The sequence below is a fragment of the Chroicocephalus ridibundus genome, chromosome 6, assembly GCF_963924245.1.
Source record: "Chroicocephalus ridibundus chromosome 6, bChrRid1.1, whole genome shotgun sequence".
Classification (NCBI taxonomy): domain Eukaryota; kingdom Metazoa; phylum Chordata; class Aves; order Charadriiformes; family Laridae; genus Chroicocephalus; species Chroicocephalus ridibundus.
The window spans coordinates 546591-567629 of NC_086289.1; the positions used below are offsets into that span (position 1 = coordinate 546591).

A 21039-nucleotide genomic window follows, 5' to 3' on the forward strand; every position below is an offset into this window, starting at 1 on the left:
GCCAGCTTGCACGTAGCTTAGAGATGTAGCTAGAGTTACATCCAAAGGTGTCTTAAAGAATATAGTATTGTAAAAATCAGCTTTTAATTAAACTTCCTCATTTCAAAACCAAAGTGGATCTCTGTTTCCCTGGAGACCAGGATATGTAAGAAAGCAGAATTTTCTCTCCATTTCCCTTTCCTATGTTGGACCACTATAGAGCAGTTCACGTATCTTGCGTTTTTCTCCTGCAGGATTAGTATTAATTGCTGAATGGACGTTTTCAGAAGATGACTGGACTTGTGTCACGGTGGTGGGTAATCGCTATTGATACTCGTGACGTGCAGCTGTTCTCTGAGGGGATGGACATCTTTCGCTGCAGGTTACTACACTGGTTTTGAACAGTGGTATCAGACAGGAGTGCCCGCTGAGCCGCCAGAGAACCCTGTTTCCAAGCTGCAGCAGTAGAAAATGAATACGATTCTGCTACAGAAATAACGAGGACGTGTCTGTCTGATCCTCCAGCACATTCGCACTGGGGTGAGAGCAGACACTGCTGTTGGAGAGAAAACAGGAACGCTACATTTAGCATTTTTGGCACTGATTTTGCACCACTGTAAATGACTGTGCAGGGGCAGTTGTGACCCAGCATTCTCTGGTCCCAGACTGATCGGCGGTGGTGAGCATTTCATCCTTCTCGGCTTCTTTTGATATAGAGGAGAAGACAACAACAGAGCTCTGGCTGAATTACTCAAGAGTACAAGGAGAATTAGAATTCTAAATAAATTGGAATTTATTTGCAATGCTGTTAAAATATTGAAAATGGGAAAGCTTATGTAACACAATTTATGCTAAATATTTGCAAATGAAATACACATCTCACTTTTCCTAATGATGTGAGCAGCTGTGGCAGTTTGCCCACAGGAAGGACCACCACCACATGACCCAGAGCCCGTATAACAAACACCATGTTTAATGGTGGTTTTCAGTGTTGGTTTTCTCCCCTCTTCCTTCCACGCATTCTCCAAAGTCAATGTTCATGTGTCTCATTTCTCCTCCAGCACATTCTCCTTTTCATCATTCAGATGTTGTCAGATATGACTTCAGATCACAAGTGAAATTACTGTTTTTCAAACTGGCACATCATGAACAATTTAGATAAACAAAACATCATTTCCAAGGGCAGCCTACAGCCAAACACTGTTGCTAGTGGCCCAGATTCTTTGCTGTGCCACAGAAGTCTGGAGGAACTTTTCTATACTCTTTTTCTCTTTTCTTTCAGTTCTATCATCTTTATTGGTGGCAGCTCAGAAGGTGCCAGCATGGCACAACCGTCTCCAAACACCAGGTGTGGTATTTAGAGTAAGACCCTGCTCTCCCAAATCAAAGCAGAGGGCAAAAACCAGACGAATTTAAACCTGAAAAGAACTGTCTGATTCAGTTCAAGATGAAGCTCACACAGTTTTCTATTCAAGGCAGCATTCTCCCTGACAATGTCAGTATTATAATTCAGATTGAAAGGGGGCACAGGTGTCGAACACAGCACCTTCTTCCCGTAGAAGCCAAGGAGAAGCCGCGGCTGCCGTGCCGAGTAGCGAGCATAGGACCAGACTCCTGGTGGCAGTCGCTGCAGCTCCTGCTGTTGCATTCTGAGCAGAGAAAAGCCTCTGTAATTATGGATGGGTTTAACTACCTGACAGTTCTTCCCTTAAAACTAAAATAGATTGTCTTGGCTATGCAGTAGACGGGCCTCGTGAAGGGGCAGACCTCATCATGAGGGTGACGGCAAGATGATCATTTTCTTGGGATGAGTTAGGTGTTTGTTAGGACGTCTGTGTATGCCTGTGGCTTCCTAGAAAGCAGGAATAAACAAGAGGACCTAGTTTTAATTAGTCTGTATTACTATAAGAATTTTGAGCAGCACTTTCTCAGTAGTGCTCTGAATAGCACTAAAAAAAAACCCAAACCCAACTCACAAGGTCTTTTATGTGTCTCCTATTGAACTTCTCTTTATGAAGGTAAAACTACTTACTACATTTCTAATGAAGAAAAAATTAAACAAAGCCCCATGCTGCACCTTCTTCCATTTCGCAGGCAAAGAAATCAAGAAATGTGGTGGAATGAAACCCTCCTCTGGTGTTAGGACCATCACATCCATATTTCCCACTCTTTTTTCCTACATACATCTCTCAAACTTCTCCGAATAAGGCTGATTCTGTGCTCTGGATTTGATTGTCCAAATATTAGTGGAGAATGAGAGAGAAATGACAACTGAATGGCAGCCAGACAACCCGTTCAATGGCATCTTTCCTCCTTTTCCTACAGAATGTAAAGGGAAAAGAAGGAGTGAAAGCTGATAGCTCAGAAATTTGCAATATATTTGAAAATAAACCTATCTGTAAACAAAGAAAAAATCACTGTCTTGTATAAAAGTCTTCTGTCTTTTTATTTGAGAGTGATTCTTTCTGATTTCTCAAAGAAATATTCTTTACGAACTATTCTTTGCCTTTGGAAAACTGTTCTTAAATTACACCCTTCAATTGTAATCCTTTTACCACTTTCAGGCTCTTTTAAATAATGACTAACTCCTAGCAAATTTTCTATAAAGCGTACAGTAACTCACATATCCATTTCAAAACATGCTATGAAAGAAAACAGCAGAAATTTTAAATTAAAACTTAGGAAGCAGCATCTCAGGAATTATGAACGTACTTACTGATGGTGTAACAGATACAATCTAATGGCTAAAAAGCTGTCACTCGCCCTGACGCTTCTGATGTGTCTGCTAACGTGGTAAGTTATTTCTGAGAAATGCATTTAATTAGACATTCCAGGAGACATTTCAGTTCAACAAGGCATGAAAAACAGTGTCACGAGCATGTTACAGCTCAGCATTCTGCAAAGTCTGACATGGGATGAATTCCGTTAGCGAGGAGCACTGCAGCAATGCCGGGTTTTATCCCGGAGAAAAGAGCAGGGACTCTCTAGAGCAGTGAGACTCAAACCCTGATTATGTAGCCAATGCGGCTTTTCCGTTACGTAGTGCTGCTGGGAACAGAAACGCAGCATGAGGCTGCTCATCGGAGCTCACGCTCCCCGCCTGGTACCGGTTCGCGCAGCAGAACGGAGCCGTTGCGTGCTTTGCCGTTTGTGTGTTGGCAGAGGGTTTGCCAGAGCGGCCGTGGGCCACACTCTTCTCCTGACTACTTGAAAGTAAAGTCACAGGCCCAGTAGTTTGTGGAGGAAAGTAGAGATCTTCTAGGCATGCTTCTGGGAAAAGGAGGCGTCTGAGTTCCTGTCTGTTTTAAAGTTAAGGAGCAAGTCTTGGAGGCTTCACCCAGTCGAGCAAGGACTCGGCCGTGGGGCAGGGAGGTGCAGTTTTGGGGAGGTGGTGGAACATCTGGTCCTGGGCCTCTGCTCCTCCCGGGGGCTGTCTCCATGTGCCACTCCCGGGCAGCCGCAGAGCCCCCTCGGGCCGGGTTCCCCGCCACCTGCAGAGGTTACGGGCAGAGAGCCGCCCGCGCCGGCCGGCTGAGCATCGCCTGCCTGCAGCTGCACGGCCCGGCAGCAGGCCCGGAGGGGGCAGTGGGGCTGTGCCATCACACAGTCCCAAGGGAAAGGAGCTCAAGGATCAGCTGGTCCAACCGTTCTTGGCAAAGCACGGTCTGGACAAGACGGCCCAGCACCCTGTCCAGCTGGATCTTGAAAGTGTCCAGTGTTGGGGAACCCACCACTTCCCTGGGGAGACTGTTCCGACGGCTGATGGTTCTCACTGTGAAAAATGTTCCTCTTGTGTCCGACTGGAATCTCCCCAGGAGTAACTTGTACCCATCACCCTGCACCTTTTCCATGTGACCCCTTGTGAAAAGGGAGTCTCCATCTTCTTTGCAGCCACCCTTTCAACACTGGAACGTGGTGATAAGGTCTCCCCTGAGCCTTCTTTTCTCAAGGCTGAACAAACCCCGTTCTCTCAGCCTTCCCTCATGTGGCAGCTTCCCAGTCCTTGGAGCGTCTTGGTGGCCCTTCTCTGGACCCTCTCCAGCCTGGCCACAGCTTTTTTGTGTAGCGGGGACCAAAACCGAGCCCCGTATTCCAGGTGTGGCCTGAGCAGCGCTGAGCAGAGTGGGACAATGACTCTGTCTCTGCGGGTGATGCCCTTGGTGATGCAGCCCGGCACCGTGTTGGCTTTCTGTGCCACCGCAGCACATGGCTCACTCCTATGGAGCTGCTTGTCCTTTAACGTGCGCCGAAGAAACCTGGGGATTTCAGTGTGCGTCTGTGTAAGGGCTCAGGTTCTACCTGGGGGAAAGATGGACGCTCGGGCACTAATTATTTTTCTAACTTTTGTTCGGTTTCTTGCATTGCACTCATTGCGGTGATCGGTGAGAACCATCATTTCGGGCCTAAACTACCAACCTCAGGCCTGTTGTTTTTCCCCGTGTCAAAACTTCCCGTATAACATCTTCGGACACAGTGCAATTAGGATCTCCATAGCAAGGGAGCTTCTGAAGCACTGCGGAATCTCCATACAAGAAAAACATTGATTTTCTAAGCTACCCACTAATTTAAATCAAGTCCTTATTTTATTACAATAGCTGAATAGAAATCAATGTGGCTGTCTTCACATTAATGAGGTTAAAAATCAGTAGCGAGTACTAGTGACTAATTTAAGACGAGCTATTTGCGCTTTCATAAATAACAACCGAACGCTGGTAAAAGACTTGTCCATAATATAATCTGATTGCCTTTCACATCGCTGGCGATGTTTATGGATGAGTTTAAAAATAACGAAGCCGGGTGAGATGGCTGCTGGCGGCGAGGCTGGGTGCCAGGGCAGCGCCGGGGGGGGCGGGGGTGTGTCCGCGGGGCCGGGCTGGGCGGCAGCGCTCCCCGCAGGGCACCGGGCGGCTCGGGGCACACCGGCACCTGGGGAGCCGGCACCGGCCCCCCCCCGGGCCGCCGGGCGGCAGGAGGAGGAGCAGCGGGGGGAGGCGGCCCCGGCCCGGCCGTACCTGCGGGCGGCGCCGCCGCGCTGCCGCCGCCGGGGGCGCTGCGCTGGGGGCGGCGCGGCCCGGCCCGCCCCGCTCCCGCCTCCCGCCGCTGCGGCCGCCCGGCCCCCGCCGCTCCGCCCGGCTCCCGTCGGCTCCGCTCCCCGCCCGGCTCCGCTCCGCCGCGCTGCCGCAGCCGCCGCGGGCGGGAGGTCGGGAGGCGGCGGCGCCGGGCGCTGCCATGCGGGCGGGCGGCGCCGGGGCGCGGGGCGGGTGAGGGCGGCGGCTGGCGGCGGGTCGCAGCGCCTGGTGCCGCCCGCGGGAGCCGCCGGGCCGGCGGGGAGCGGCGCGCAGGGCATGCCATCCGCCTCGCCCCGATGTTTCACTGGGGCAAGTGGAAGAAGAGGATGGGAGCGAGCGCCTCCTCCTCCAAGAGACCCGTCTTCGACGAGCGGGAGGACGGTGAGTGCCGGCCGGCGTGCCCTGCCCCGCCCCGCCCCGGGATGCCCCGGCCACCGGATGCCCTAGACCGGGATACCCTCCTGCCACGGGATGCCCCGGCCCGGGATGCCCCGGCGGGATGCCCCGGCGGGATGCCCTGCCCCGGGATGCCCTGCCCTTCCCCGGTCCGGGGCGCCCTGCCCCGGGATGTCCTGCCCCGCCCCGGCTTTCCCCGGCCCGGGACGCCCTGCCCCGCTCCTGCTGATGCCCGCTCCGCTCGGCCCGGCGGGTCCCCTCCGCTCCCGTCCCGTCCCGTCCCGTCCCACCGGCGGGCTGCGCGGTGCGGCCCCGGGCGGAGCGGGCGGCGGGCCCGTGCCCCCGGGTTTGCCGGGCGGGTCCGGGCGCCCCGCGGGGCGCGGGAGTGGCGGAGCCCCCGCAGCCCGGCAGGCAGCCCCCCGGGGACGGGGCACCGCCGAGACAATAACGGGTACCTCAGAGGCGGGCGGCGGGGGGACGGTTCGGCAGGGAAGTTTCAACCTGTGCAAGGAAATCTCCGGCTTTAACAAGTAAAGATCAAGTGCAGCTGGGCATCAGACTTCTAAAAACTACTTATCATCGGAAAATGCTGCTTTGGGTTTTTTTCTCCCGAAATACAAGTTTTTTTTGTAGAAATACACCATGAAGTACCACAGTTGCATTAGACTTGTCAGCTGCAGGGTGAAATTCCAGAGCACCAGAGGAAGGGAGCTCTGGCTGTGCGTGGGGGAGGCTTGGGAGCGGTGTCCGGGTGCTGGGCGGCTCGTTGCTCTCCTGACGTACAGCGTGTGCCGCCTTAGCCCTCGGACACCAACCAAGCGCTGGCAAAAATCCCCGGGTGCTTGGGGTACTGGAATTTTGCACTAGATAAACTTGGAGTTAAAGATATATGTTAATTTGAGCCTTCAAGGATGGTGATGTTCTAGTTTACATGAGCACTGGATCTGCTGGCATCCCCTCGGTGAGGGTGATCACACCTCAGACTGTGCTGCTTCTGCCAGCTGGAGGGGTGTTACACCAGGTGAACTGTTACAGGAGAAGTGGCTGGTTGGTATCACCAAGAAGTATTTATGAGCAATTCAGAGTATAACGTTGAATTGTTAACCCTCGCATCTCTTACTACAGAAGTGCAGAGAAAACATCTGTTAGAGCGACAGCTCGCTGCCCAGGGGTGTGCTGTGGTGTGACTGAAATGCACAACAAAATTGCCGTTGGAAGGCAAACTGCAAAATGCACCCACCCCCCCATCCCTTTATGTTGACGGAGTGCAGGAGATGGGCCGATGTGGCTGCTGGGTGTGCGCAGAGCCGGGGCTTTACCAGAGTTTTGTGCCCAAAGTGGAAAACGTATTTCATCTTGGATGTGGTGGGTCAGCAGGAGCAACAAGCCAGCCAAGTGAAAACGCTTAAATGGGAGGCTTTGCTGCAAAATTCAGAAAGCATTTCGTCCTGATCCGAGCCTGTATACGGCCACTGTAGGGAATTGAGCTTTGCGGGGGAATGACCGTTGGCAAAAACCTGGTAACATCTCATAAGGCACTGTCAAGCAATGCTTTTGCAATTCTGCAGACTTATTAGGACATTACTTTCTTAATATTGCCTGCTTTTTCATCATTGCTCGTTAGTGTGTGCTCAGAGCAATTTCAGTGTTGTTCTGGTGAACTCGTATTTACTGGCACGGCATGGTTGCTATGGAGATCTCTTAAGGCATTCCAATAACTTCCTTACATAAAGAAGCCAGTTAATACTTTGGTTTTGTGTGTGACATAATGTGGAAGAATTACTAGTGATGGCAATTTAAAGTGAAATAAATTAGAAGAAGAAAAGGGAAAAGATTGGTTGTATATAAATTTTACCCATAGGTGGTTCCCGGTGCTGGATACACAAGAATGAGCCTGACTGTCTCAATCCAATGGTTAATCCCCTTTAATTATGATAGGGTGTATGCAAATAGAAGGTGAACATTTATTCTAGTGAGTTTCCACCCAAGGCCCAGTATTTACTCGCAGATCAATCAGACTCCAAATGCGTAGATTTTTGAGGCAAGAAAACCCTTACGGTCCTCTTGGCTGAGGCCCCTGGGGCTGGATCCAAGACTTTGCTGAGTTACTGCCTCAAGTCGCCCCGGCGTGGCTGAGCCCGAGCCTGTCGGGGTTCCCGGGGTGGGAGTACTGCGTTTGCTCTCCGTGTAAAACGCCCGGCGCTGGAGGATTCTCTGCTGCTAACCTCACAGCCAGACGTCATCCTTTCTCTCCAGCCCGCGTCTGTCCAACCCCCGATCCTGCCGTCGGGTCTCCCCTTGACAAACCCTTGACAAACTGACAAACCCGAGGGGTCTCTGCTGCCCTGCCCCTGTCTCGGTGGCATGGCAGGCTGGGGTCCTGGCCGCCTGGCATCCTTGTCGGTGGGATGCGTGGATCGAGCTCTCCGAGTCCATGACTCCGAGGGTCAGCTTCATATTCCTGAGTCTGTGCTGTGGATCTTCTCTCAGCTCTCTCTGTTTTTTCCAGCATCGTTTGTGTTGGTGCTGGGACGGAGCCTGGCTGGGGGCAAGCCCGGGGCAGGTCGGCGCTGGTGTGGCTCGTGCGTGGCGCTGCCCCGTGTCCGTCCAGGGACAAGGTGGTGGGGGCTGTGCCACGGAGAGTCACGCCCGAGGGACGGTGGTCCTGCTCCCTCCTCCTTCCCTCCCTGGGTGCTCTGCTGTCCCCTGCATCCCAGTTTTCCCCCAGTTCAGGTAACTTCTCTTGACTGTGAAGCCGGGTGCAGGCCAAGTGTGACCGGGCCTCTGCGTTTCGTCGGAGCTGCGGTGAGGGGACAGTGCATCTGTCTGACACCCCTCTGGTACCCTGCTTGGCTGCAGCCTGCGCATCTTGCTCTTTCACGTTTGCGCGTACAGCCTTTGAAATATTTCTGAGCATTTCGGAGTTGGGATCCAACTAATAGAAAAGCTGACTTTGGAAGGAGAGGGTCTGCGTGTCTTGTGTGTGCGCCCAGAAAGCACTGGTACGTGAGGGATCGGTTCCCCTCGCTCCTGAGCGTCGGCTGCAGCTGGTTCCATTCACAGCCGAAACGCGGGGCGTTCAGTGGCTGCTGCGTGTGCCTCGGCTGGGCGCGAGCTCCAGCCCCTCCAGCTGGTGATGCCTTTGTCACAGGTAGTTCTTGGTGAGGTACAGCGTACCCTGTTTCCGAACGGAGGAGTTAATGAATGGGGACGAAGAAAAAAAAAGTAAGGGAAAAAGAATATAAGGGGGGCAGGAAGAAGAATATAAGGAAAAGACAGGTCTGCAAGGCTGAGCACTCTGCGTTGTGGTGTGCGGGAGTAAGGTGGCCTCGGTAAGCTGAACTGAATCGCGGCGGGCTTTATCATTATCACCACGGGCTGTTTCCCATCAGGAAAAATCGGCCTTTGTCTGTAAGGGCTTTTTAGGGTTTCTTATTTATAGCTGTAAGCACTTTTACAAGCTTCTTACTTGGTCAGTGAACTTGTTTGCCGGCACCGAGGAGGGCCCAGTCCGGTGCCAGCTGCTGCTCGGCCCATTGTGCCCCGGCGGTGCTCAGCGGCATGGCACGGGGCACCGGGCTCTTGGCACGGCAGGCGCAAGGCTTGCCCTCCGTGGGGGCAGAAAGGATTTGCTGCTGTCGGTCTGCGAAATGGCCAAGCAAGTTTTATTGATGCCCCCGTCCTTTATTTTTTTTTAATTTTGTTTTTTATGCTAGATGGGGAAAACCTGTAATAGTGAAGCCAATGGGAATGTTTCAACCGAAATATTTAAGACAACGTTTGGGAATGTTTCAACCCAAATATTTAAGAAGACGTTTAGCAGAGTTGCCAGGACTTGGGAAGCAGGGCTGAGTAATAGGAAATACAAGGCACACTTAGCGCTATTAGCGTTGCCCACAGTTGTGTTATGTGAGAGAGGGGGAAGAACACAGCATGGTATATCTTTATATGCAGTTATATCTAAAGAGGGATTTTGCAACTGCATTTTGGTTGTGGCTTCTCCTGAATCAAAGTGGCTTACTAAAAATGTGTAAGTAAATACCCATGAGAATATGTAAAGCCATCTGCTGCTTCTGCTGAGCTCTTCCTTCCTTCGCTAGCATGGAGGTGAGTGGTCCGAGGGCTTTCTGCCTCTTTCCTGACACTCAATTAGATTTCCCGCTGATTTACAAGGTTTTAGTGCTGCAGCCCAATTACTTTCATCGTGATTAGTATTTTGTCTCGATCACTTCTTTACCCATGCCTTATTTGACTCTCTCTGCCGGGAGGCAGATGGCTTTTTGTAAGGGGGTCCAGCGCAGTCTCCTGGGTTTATCCTACTTGCCTCAAAATCAACATTTGAAACCAAGTTCCCGGTTCTACAGCCCACGGGTACAGCTCTTCAGTGAACCGGCCGGACTCCAAGAAGTGTGTACTCGGGGTTAGTCTTCAGGTCAGGTGAAACGACGGTGGGTGGTTTTGTTTCCCCTCTCGGGGAACAATCTGTGTTCGATGTTTTTTTCTCAGGCAATGCGAGGTGCAGGCACCAGGCTGGGGTGTGGGAGAGTGAAAAACCCCACTGCAAGGGTGGCCGGCGGCATTCGGGAGGACGTGCAGGGCAAGGGGTGCTGGGGAGGTGGGAGCCCCGTCCCGGGGGCTCATGGGGTTCTGGGGACGCGGGGGGGTGCCCCCTCCTCACTCAGGGCTGGGGCTTCTGTTGGCTCTGGGGCATCGCCTGCGCGCGGGCCAGCGGTGCTCTGTGATGGCTGCTCTCTCCCATGGCCTGCGCGTGTTGGTCGACGTGGGTCTAAAACTTCTCGAAGAGCCGCTCTGCGCGTGCCCGCTGCGAGTTTCCAAGCTGAGAAATACTGTTGTGTAAAAACGTGTTTCTGTGGTAAAAGAAGAAAACTGTTAGAGGTGTTGATGCTTTCCTAGCTCCTAGCCGTGCAGTTTGCTGAGGTGCTCCAGCTCCAGGGCTGTGCGGGACCCGGGGGGCTCCTGGAGCCCGAGTGGGGCTGGAGGGAGGATCCCGCTCTGCCTCCCCACCGTCCTCCTCCTCAAAGGGCCACGGGAGGCTGGGGAGCCTCGGCAGCTGCGGCACGGCGCCCGTCCCCATGGAAACGGGCGAGAAGCTGCAAAACCTGGGGGAACGTGCTTAAAATAATCCCCATTTTAATTTCAAACCGTGTGTCGGCAGGCTGGGGGTTACACACGCCCCAGAGCGTGCCTCCCTCCTGCCTCGCGCTGGTGAGCGAAAACCGGAGTGTGGCGTGTGGGGAGCTGTTTGACGGACACAGGAGGAACCGTGCGTGCTGCTGCCCAACCTGCCTCTTGCTCCGACCTGTCGTCCCAGCTGCTGCGGCTTCGGGGAGGATCTGTCCCATGTGTCATCGTCAGCTTACATCACTTTGAAGTCAAGAGTTCAGTTGTCGCAGATTGGCAAGCTGTTTACGTTCCTCCTTTCGCTTCCCGTTTTCCCATCGGCTGGGAGCGAGATGTCCAGCGATCTCCACAGCGCTAGGCATTAGGTTTTCAGACCAGGATTCTCCCCTGTAATTGTTTGTTCCAGGGGTTGGGACCTTCAGGGAAACGAGGGCACGCTGCGAGATTGTCGGAGCGACAGACTGGAGAGGACGGGGAGCAAAGCCTGACCTCCTTGTGCGTCCTGTACCTCTGGTGACCCAAAACCCCCCACCAGGTCTGCCCCAGGTCTGGGGCACCCCACTGCGCTGCCAGGAGAGGGACCCTGGCAGCGGGGACAGTCCTGGGGAAGTTTTTCACCCCTCTCCTAAGGCGATAAGTGTCACGAACCACGTTCTGCCCTGTCGGCCCCCTCCCGCGGGGTGGCCAGCGTGGCCTGGCTGGGTCCCCTGGTCCCTGGGGCTGCCCCGCAGCATCGTCCCTGCTCCGGCCGCTGCCCGTGCTGCTTCTGCCCGGGTGGGCTCGCTGTGGGGGCACGGCAGCCGGGGGGCTGGCTCCTCTCCTGCCAGGCACCCAGCACCACGTCTCCCCCAGCTTTGTCCTCTCGGCTGGGCAGGGATTTCAAGCCCTGGGGAGGAAACATTGCCCTTTTGATTGGAAAACTATGGACTAATGCCCCGTAAGGTGGTTATAAAATCCCCAGTCCTATTTATTTAGGGTCAGATACAGACGTGTTAAGCGTCCATGCTCTGCAAAGTACTTATGAAAGTAATCACTGATCAGATTGCAAGGCAAACTTTTTTCATAGCCTGACTCTTATGTGGCTGTGGGTTGAGAGCACAGATGCCTTTCCCTGTTATTTAAAAACAAGAGAAAAAAGCCTTTATGTATTATCAGAGCGGTAGCTAAGTAAGCAAGCGGGGGGAGAAGGGAGTGGGAATTACAAGGAGGTGTCAGAAAAGCTGTGTTTAGTATTGTCAGCAGCGCTTTGTTTTTGCTTTACATCTTGCTTCCCCCAGATCCCAGGCTTTTTGTGTGCGCTCTGCCCAGAGACAAGCTCTTGCCACGCGCTCGCTGCCCCCAGCCCCCCCGGCAGAGCCCGTGCTCCTCGTTCAGTCGCAGGAGAGAAAACCTTTCCGCGCGTGAAGCTTTTCAGAGTCTCGTGTAACGCAGAAATCGGTTAAATCTGGAGCACTCAGTAACTGCAAGTCACGAAAGTGTGTGGTAATAAGCACAACATTTGGGTTACTGGCTCTTTTTCTCCTTCAGAAATAATTAATAACTTCGCTGTCACTCTCCGCACTGAAGGCCATGGTCTGGTCTCAATAGCGCTGGAAGAAATCTGAAGAAAAAGCGTCCAGGATTGCATGGGGAAAGGGGACAAAATGTCTCCCTTTGAGCACTGCAAATTGCAGTTATGCAAAACCGTTGCTATTGCTCACCTAAGAACATGCTTTATCGTTCGCTCGCATTGGCTTAAGAACATATATTTTTGTTTAAATCTTCTAATTTGCAACTATTTACAAAACTAAGCTGCCTTTCATAGAGAAAATGCAGATTGCATAGGAGGCTGGAAATTCCATGTTTCCAGCATTTCATTAGGTATCTTGTTCTTCCAGATCTTTGGGGTGTTTTCCCGTTCCCTTTGCCGTTTCCCGTGGTACAACGTCCCGGTGAGGGGAGGCGCAGCCGGGCTGGGGCTGAGCCTCCTGCGCCCTCCGCTCCCGCCTGGGGCAGCTCCCTGCCTTTGCCCGCTGTGCCCCTCAGGTGGTCTCCGCTGGCCGACGCGGCCGGGGGGTAAGCAAGGTGCAAATTTTCATACTTTTGCTTTTTGTGGAGGTCTGGCACACGCAGCAGACCTGGCCAGCATCGTTTCTCCAAACCTGAATCCAGCATCTACGCGGGTGTCCCGCCCTGGGGAGCGGGGCTGGCACAGCCACGGCAGGCGATGGTGAGGGTGGTGCTCTCAGGTGGTGGGTGTTTGAGCACCGCGGGGGTCACCACGTTGTCCCAAAGCGGGGTTGTTTACCCAACGTGCCAATATAGACCCAGAGTAGAGGTATTACCTATTTATTTCATTTCTGCAGAGATGGGCGCTGGGTGGGAATCCCCAAAGCTAGCACACTGGCCTAAAAATTCTTATGAGTATTTATACGGCTCAAACCACAGAAATACACATCCTTAATTATAATTATTGGTTAGTACCTTATCTTAACAATTGGTGTTGATTAGTACAGTCTCTTGCTTTCATTTAAAGTTACAAGGTCCTTGAATTGACGTGCGCATGCTCAGTTCAGTCTCCGGTTGAGTTGGTGGTCGCGATCTCCCACTGCCACCTTTACCTTTCCCCCAGTTACTGCACATTTTTGTTGACTTTATGCCTGATCCAGCAGCTGGCTGGTTTTCGGCTGGTTTCAGTGCCTCCTGTGGTGGGGTGTTCCTTATTATCAGCTTTCTCTTCTTCTTCAAGGGTATATTCAGTAGCAAGGCATTTGTTGTTTATACCAACAGGTGTAATATAAAGGGCCTCGTGACCTTTTTACAGCTCTTTGTTCTTACTTAGTGAGAGCTTCTACGTTTTTAAAGTACGTTCTACCTTTTTAAAGTGCATCATCTGCACCCCGCAGGCGGTGCCTGCAGGGACGGATCCGTGCAGCGTGCCCGTGCTGAGCAGCTCGGCGCAGAGCCGGCTCCCTTTGGGTGCTCCTTCACTCTCGGGCAGATGTGGGCTCTGGATGCAGGTTGGTGGGACCCTCCTCCTCCTCTCCTGGGCTGCCCAGCCGCCAGACCCCGTGCACTCGAGTCTGGCTCGCCCGGCACACAGCTGGAGGGGGATGCTCCATCCCGCAGGACCTGCTGAGCACGGTGTGCCCCTCGGTGCCGCGCGGCACTGGGTGGGATGGGATTTCACATCCTCCATCCTGTAGGAACAGCCCAGGCATCTTCTGGAGGTGAGGGGGGAAAGGTCCTGCGAGGCCCCGAGGGGCTCGTGTGTCTGTGGAGGTCTGAAGAGAGGAGGTCAGAGTAACACAAACCCTGGGGGCGGCTGAGGCTGTTTGCATGAAGATAAAGAAAAAATGAACAAACCCAACTGCAATTCGTGGGTCACTTCACTGATAGGGAGGGAAAGGGCAATCAAGAAAAAGTTATCAGAAGTACAGCCCAGGCAAAGTGTTAGACCAAATTAATACTTGGCCAATTGTGTAAAGGCCACGGTCCTCACAACTGGCGTGCTGTGAATTCAGAATAACACGCAGGAGCACGCTGCTGGGGATCTAAACACTGTACTGGCCACGGTCCCGGTGCTGGCGTGGTGACCTCCCCGGCCCTGCTGGCATTGCCACCGATGCCTGCAGCCCTGCTCCCCAGGGGGGCGAGAGCCAGGAACGGAGCTGGCAGTGCCAGGTCGCTGGTGGGCACCGTCGCTGGCAGCTGTGGGCCAGGAGAGCCTGCAGCACCACTGCCCGGCTGTGAAGCTCTCACAAGCTCTTGCTGGGGCTGGCAGAAGGTCAGCGTGTGCCACTTGACAAGGAAAACCTTCCCAGAAATGAAAAAAGTTGGTCTTTTTGCAATTAGGTACCTATGAAAGTCGGGTTCTGCAGTGGTGGGCAGGTTAAAATGCCTGCAGCCGGGTCAGTTCTCACCAGATGGGGGTCGCGTGTGGAGCATCACCTGGAGGAGGGGTGCGTGGTGTGGTACGTGCTCACGAGTCCTCGCAGGTAGGGTGATAACGTGTGTTTCCTTTATCCCTTTGTTTCTGGTGGGAATGCCTGAAATTGGTGGGTAATGTGGTAAAATGGGGGGTAACGTTTGTGTGGAACAGAGATGCTGGCGGCAGTGTTCCTCTGCCCTGGGGTCAGGACTAGGGCTTTCTGCTCCCCGTGGTCACAGCTGAGTCTTCAGGTGTCCCGTCCGCACATGCTTGGGCAGGGACGTGGCTGAGGCCATCATTCACCGTCAGCCTGAGAGAGCAGAACTGTCCCTTTGCTTTCCCAGGGACCTGCCCCCCAGCCGCAGTTTCAAACGCTTTGTCATTCGCCGGAGTCTATGAAACATGGTTAAAGCTGTGGTTTTCTGTTAATGTGCGGTTTCTACCACCTCGTCCTAGGATCCTGTAACAAGGCACCTACCTTAACCACGAATAATACCTCCCCGTGTAGGACGTGGCTAAAAGTTGTGGGGAGGTGGCGCGGGGCGCGGTGGCAGCAGCAGGGGGACGGGACGGTGTGTGGAGCCGAGGTGCGGTGCGTGCCGCTGCACCGCTACCTGCGCCGGGGGGAGGGAACAGCCATCGCTACGCTCTCTTCTGGCGTTTGTCTCCCTAAGCGAAGAGAGGCAGGAGAGCTCACCAGCGGCTTAGCTCCTCCTAACGAGAGAAGATAAATGTCAGTGTCCCCTTTCCCTCTCCCACTGTTCTTCAGGAATTGAATTGCTTTAGGTGACAGTTACGGAAAATTAAAAGTGCTTAGGATGTGAGGGAACAGACGGCTCTGACTACTGCTAAGCAATGAGATATGACAGCGTGGGAATGGTGATGTGCTAATTCACATCCAGGCTGTTGTTCAGGGTCTTTCCCAGTACCTGGGACTAGTAAAGAGACGCGGGCACTGAGAGACGTGCGGAATTGTGCCGTTTGCCGATTTGACTGTGCACGCTGAGTGCTTACAGGCTGCTGGTTGGCCGCGCAGTGTGTTTGACTTACACAGCAACGTAACGCACTTACAGCTCAGCTGACAGTTCTGGAAGATGACAGTTGTCATTTAATATTGGTTCTAGTGGCACCAGCAGAGAGCGGACGGGCTTCACCAGCCAGTGGAGCAGCTTTCGGGTTGACCTGCAGAAGGCTGTTCCAGCACAGAAAGTTGCCTCGTTGACCGAGGTTTCTGAGTCGTTACAGCCCAGCTGTCCAAAGATTTAAACAAAGTGAAAGTAGATCCCCTTTTATAGTCGTTTGAAGAATTACCGATGTGTTTTTAATTTTAGTACCGGAATGTACTGACGAAAGTCAGAAGGGAAGGGCTTGGGCTGAAGCTCAGGTTCCTCCCCTGAGCAAGCGGTTCTCCGGGAGTAAAACACGGAGGTGGGGGCTGCAATGGATGCTAATTACAATTGCAAAAGAATAAGGTAAACGGTATAGTTGGAAAGTCTTCTCCATTGGATGTCAGTTAATGATCCAGGAGACCATCTGGGTCAGTCAAGATCCTTCAAAATCTGCTTTCTGCCGTCGGCAGGAGTAGGACAGTACCTGTACACAGCTCAGGAGCTGGACACAACATTGCCTCTGTGACTCAGTGCGTTTTTGCTGTCAGAAGAATATTACACCTCTTCTGAAAGACCTTTTTTTAAGCTGTGGTGTGTAGCATGCTAAATTACCTTGTAAAACAAATGTCATATAATCCACTAGAAGGCTCTGTACTGCACGTTCGCTTTGTATTTTACTGGTCCCCCAGTCTTAATGGAAACTGGCAGGTAAGACGAGAAAGTAGGAAACGCAGAAAATTACATGCTTTAGACTTGGACTGTTTGCACTGTAGGAAAATATGCTTTATGCTTTACAGAAAATAAGGCTAAAGCCTGGGCCCAAATAATTTGCACTTTAAAGGCTCGATGCCGCATGTTGTAATCACATGAATAATTCATATGCATTCAAGCCGTCCCCATAACTTCATACTTGAGCCTGATTCTAGATTTGCTCAAGCTCTGAACTGCCATCGATTAGCGGCTCCTCCAGCATGGAACGCAGCTCGGCAGGACCTTTAGCGCGGGGCTGGAACGGTGTCCTCTCCCAGCGGTGCCGGTCGCGTGTCTCTGTAAGGGCCGGGACCTTCCCCGTCATCCCCACTCGGGCAGACTGGCCGGTCTTTCCAACAGTGTCCAGGGCTCGGCAACTCCAGTGCCTCCTGCGTCTGACCTTGACATGTTTTCGTTTACTTTCATACATCATTGCACCTTTAACCAGTAATAAACGCTACCGGGAAAGTCAGCGTGGGTTTGAGCTGTTGCTATGAGCTCTGTACAATGCTTCCAGTTCCCCAAGTGGCAGATGTTGCCTGTTGAAGAAATGAACCCGTGTTGCGGGAGAGCCGCAGACAAAGCAGCACGCGGCGGGCAGTAAGCGGGAGCAGGCGTTGGCTCGGGTTTTCTCGCCCAGTATGGCTGGCCCCTCCGGCGCAGGCGCCGCCTCTCGGCTGGGTACCGGGATGTGGGGAGTAGCTCGAGGGTCCTGGGCTGCAGGCTGGGCTGTAGGGTGGCACGGGCGGGTGTTCGGGGTGGGGCTGACGGGCAGAGCCGTGCTCACGCCGGGGTGCTGCGGCAGCGCCGCGCTGCTCTGCTCGGCCACCCCGGCTGGCCACGGCGCCCCTGGCCGCGGCTGATGCGCGACTTGGACCCACTGCCAATCTGGAAGCTGCCTTAAGTTGTCAGCTGCTGCCAGGACACCAACGTACCGGGGATTTGGGGTAGGTCCCGCATTGTGATAATGCCTTAAAAACCAGGGACGGCAAAAAAGCTCTGTCATCAGCTCTGGTGCGGTGTGAGCGGCGTGGGGCGAGCGCAGGGTGCTGGGGCACTTGCAGCCACCCCTCGCTTTGTTCCGTTGGTTTTTAGTGCACGTTAAATGCCACAGCGGGAAAATTGCAAGCAGGTGTCACAACAAGCACAGTTGCGACGAGGTGAACATAGGGATTGATTAATGAATATTTTCGGCGTGTTGTATATTCCTCTGCGTGGCTTTCTGATGTAAAGATCAGTGTGTGAAACTACTTAAAAAATAACAGGTTTCTTCTAACTAGAACAAATTGCTTCTGTTTTATCAAAATGTTGAGTAGCATCAACAAACAATTCAGTTGCTGATTGCCCCTCAATAGTAATTGTTTGGAACTAATTTTAGTTAGTGTTTCCTCTGGCCTTGGTTTGGCATAGAAAAATCCAAAGGTACCCCCGTCTCGCCCGCGCCTCTCTCTGTCCTCCTCCTCCCCGCGGAGAAGCGGGGGTTCTCGGTGCCGGCTCCGCTCGTGCCGTCCCACCGAGGCCGGACGGGGGTTTATTCCCAGGGGCAGACCAGCGCTGGCAGGTGGGCATCCCCGGAGCCCGGTGTGTCGGGACTGGGGACACCGAGCGAATGTGGAGCCCTGGGGGATGTGCTCAGGCCCCACACGCCATCAGTGCTGGAGTACCAGCGCCCCGAGCTGCCGTGCTGTGCCGTGCACAGGATTCAAGAGAATTTCTTGTCACAGAAACAGGGTGGGTGCTTTCCCCAGAGAGGTTAAAGTTGGTGAATAAATCTGTTTGCCATCCCTGCTCTCTGTGAATTCGGGCCTGCTCTCTCGTGGTGGAGTTGAGATGGATGCTGAGCGGTTGTGGTCATCCATCCTGCACTGCTGCGGGTACCGGCAGGGCAGGCTCGGTGCCCGCGATGCTCGGCACGCTCGGAGGCGTCCGTGTGGTCTGTCCAATGAGTGAATCTGTTCTGACACCTCAAAATAAAGAGCAGATTTGTTGTTGGCTTCAGCAAGAACCAAAGGGGATCACTGCTCCCACCTGGGATCAAGCCTCCCCGGAAAAAATATCTTCAAGTATTCACGAACCTCTTGTGGCTCTTTCTTTCCTTTCCAGATGTATCCACATCACAAGCATGTGTGCCTAACAGCCGTGCATTTATACTGTCTTGGCGGATCCCAATTTTTCCTTCCTTGCAAACAGGAGACGCTTCCATGGCCAGAGCTGGTGGAATACCTTGCCTGACTTGGTGTGTGCAGAACACAGAAGGCGCGCGGGGACACCGGCAGTCGCCGGGAGACTGAACCCCCCTGGCTTCAGGAATGCGCTTTGTCCTCCCCAGTCCTGGCGTTTGCCAGCCTCGGAGCCGGTGGCTCCTGGTGCTGTGCCGGGCGCGTGGGGGGGTTGGTGCAGGAGCCTGCTCGCATGGTTTGCGTCCCTTCCAAACCTTTGGAGAGCCGCCGGCGCTGCTGGCCCACGGTGCATGTCCCCTCTTCAGCTTTATTTGTCAAAAAAGTGTAGGTCAGCTGAGGAGCAGCGTTTCCCACAGGCAGTAAGATGCTGCTGCGGCACCTCCACAGATCCCAGCAGGAGGTATTTCGGGAGCGTCTGCTGCTGGCGAGCCTCCGGGACAAAGATAGGACCGTACGCCTAAAATAGCGCCCTGGAGCCGCGCGCGGTGCAAACCCCACCGGTGGCTGCTCCGGGGAAGAAAATCCAGAGTTTGTTTTCAAGTCATCATCGCTGTGTTGACAGGGCTGTCACGGGGAAAGCTATCTCAACTGGGAATGTATGAATTAACTCCGAGTACGGTGCACACACACGCAGATACCGCACACCGCTCACATCACAGTGTATGTAAGTAAAGGAGTCGGTAACTTTCAAACATAGATATAGTTGCCTGCCCGTTGAAGAAGAAAAGCCCTTCTGTTGTTGCAGTTCCGTGTGTGCTCTCCTCTGAAGCTGTCTGTTGAGGGAGCTCCTTTGGGCCCCCCGCCCCGAGGGCATGGTGTGGGTGACGCTGCTGGGGCTGCGGCAGCCGGGGGGGCCGTGCCGAGGTCACCCTCTGCTCCCGAGCCACGGAGAAATTCATGGCTGATGCCAGCACATTCATTAGTATGCGTACGTTAAAAAAAAAACAGCCCCAAACCAGACATCAGCGCCATTTCCATGGTGCTAATCCATCCAGTTGCCAAGAAATGAATGTAGCTGACAACTCCAGCCCTTTTTCGTGAGATTTTAAATTTTCTTTTCTATTTTCTTTATGGTGCTCAAGTGGAATGAAATGCCGTAGCAGAGACCACCCTTAAGCGCTGTAATATGTGGTATGTGCAGCAGTACTGGAGTTACAATGCTAAAAGGCAAAAAACCTGCATTTCAATTTTAAGCGTATCCTTCACGGCAGCTCGTGCGGGTGAAACGCTGCTTCGCCACCCCCAGGTGATAAGCGGCGATGGAAGCGTGTCTGTGAGCTGGGCCGCTGCTGGGGCAGCGTCTGCTTCCCTGCGGGGGAAAGCCCGGTGCTGCGTGCTCTTAACCCTGGAGATTCGCTGCTGCCACAGACCAGTGTGCGGGCTGCCCTGGCCGACGGATAAACAACTTCTTTTGGTTCATTTCCGCCACATTCTGATGGTCGTTACCAGCCAGAGAGGAATCGCAGGAGGAACAAGGCTGTCTTTCATGTCCCTGAATGAATTTGCTGGTGTGGCAAGTAGTAAAAGCCTCTTTTGATTAAAAACCAGAAGCAGCTGATTGTAGAAAATATTCTTGGAGCCTCATTACAAAGAGTTCTTGTCTCAGGGCTGTCACACACTGAGCCCGCAGGAAGCTCTAATGTTTCTGGATTTATTTGAAAAAAGTGATGATAATCAGGAAACATGAAATAAATGACAGAATATGTGATATTAAGTAGAATAATGATGGTTGTTCCCCCAAAGACCCATTTTTTTTCTGTCTCAGACCTCTTACAGGCTCTCTTGTAAGTAAAAAAAAAAAAAAGGCAATGCTGAATTCTGTCTTGTTCCAGCCATTCTGAAGTTCTCACTTGAAACCCAAACGCCCCGTGCCCTCATCAGGAGTTTCACAGCGGGTGTGCAACCGAGGGAGTGTGGGATGAAAGACCCGAAGGGTGAGTGAGGAGCCACCAGTCCAAGTTCACTGGCGTAGCTGTGGTAGGGAAAAGCCGTGGAAGCCCGCGGTGAAACTGGAGAGAATTGTGCGGAGAGGCAGCTCCCGCAGGAAGGAAGCCTCGGTTAAGTAGACGTGAGGGGTAGCAGGGGAGACGCCGTTCTGGCGGAGGAGGTGGATGGGGGTGCGTCACCGCAGCAGAGAGCACGTCCCGGGGGCTCGTGGCCCGCGGTGGCCGGTGGCGCGGGGGGGCAGGAGGAGAGCGGGGACCTCTCCGGGGCTGACATCGCCCGCCTGCGGGAGCCGTGCCGGGGCCGGAGGCTGGGGCACCCCGTGCGGAGCGTGGGGAGCCGTGGGCTCTGCTCTCCCCCGGCCTTGTGTGCACAGAGCACACGACTCTCGGGGAGCATCAGCTCCCACCGCGCTAACGGCAGCCGGGCTATTTATCCTGAAAACGCAGGGGCTTTTCCTGCTGGCGGATGATCAATCACTCGCCAGTTGCTGCTCTGAGCCTAATAATTTTTTCACAATACCTCGGCATTTGTTTCTGCATAAAACATGAAGTTAAACA

The 21039-nt window shown here is 53.6% G+C and overlaps 1 protein-coding gene across 3 annotated transcripts in view; it reads left to right on the plus strand.

Moving 5' to 3' along the window:
* Positions 1-5196: 5196 nt before the first annotated feature.
* The window catches only part of STK32C (serine/threonine kinase 32C), a 95404-nt gene continuing 79561 nt past the window's right edge, over positions 5197-21039 (plus strand). Inside the window, exon 1 of one of the 3 annotated variants that reach the window (XM_063338844.1) lies at positions 5197-5429. In XM_063338844.1, the coding sequence (XP_063194914.1) occupies positions 5325-5429 (105 nt within the window). In that variant the 5' untranslated portion in view covers positions 5197-5324. Of the gene's footprint in view, positions 5430-20450; positions 20470-21039 lie in introns of those variants that run through there. The other 2 variants (XM_063338842.1, XM_063338845.1) reach the window with 2 other exon arrangements.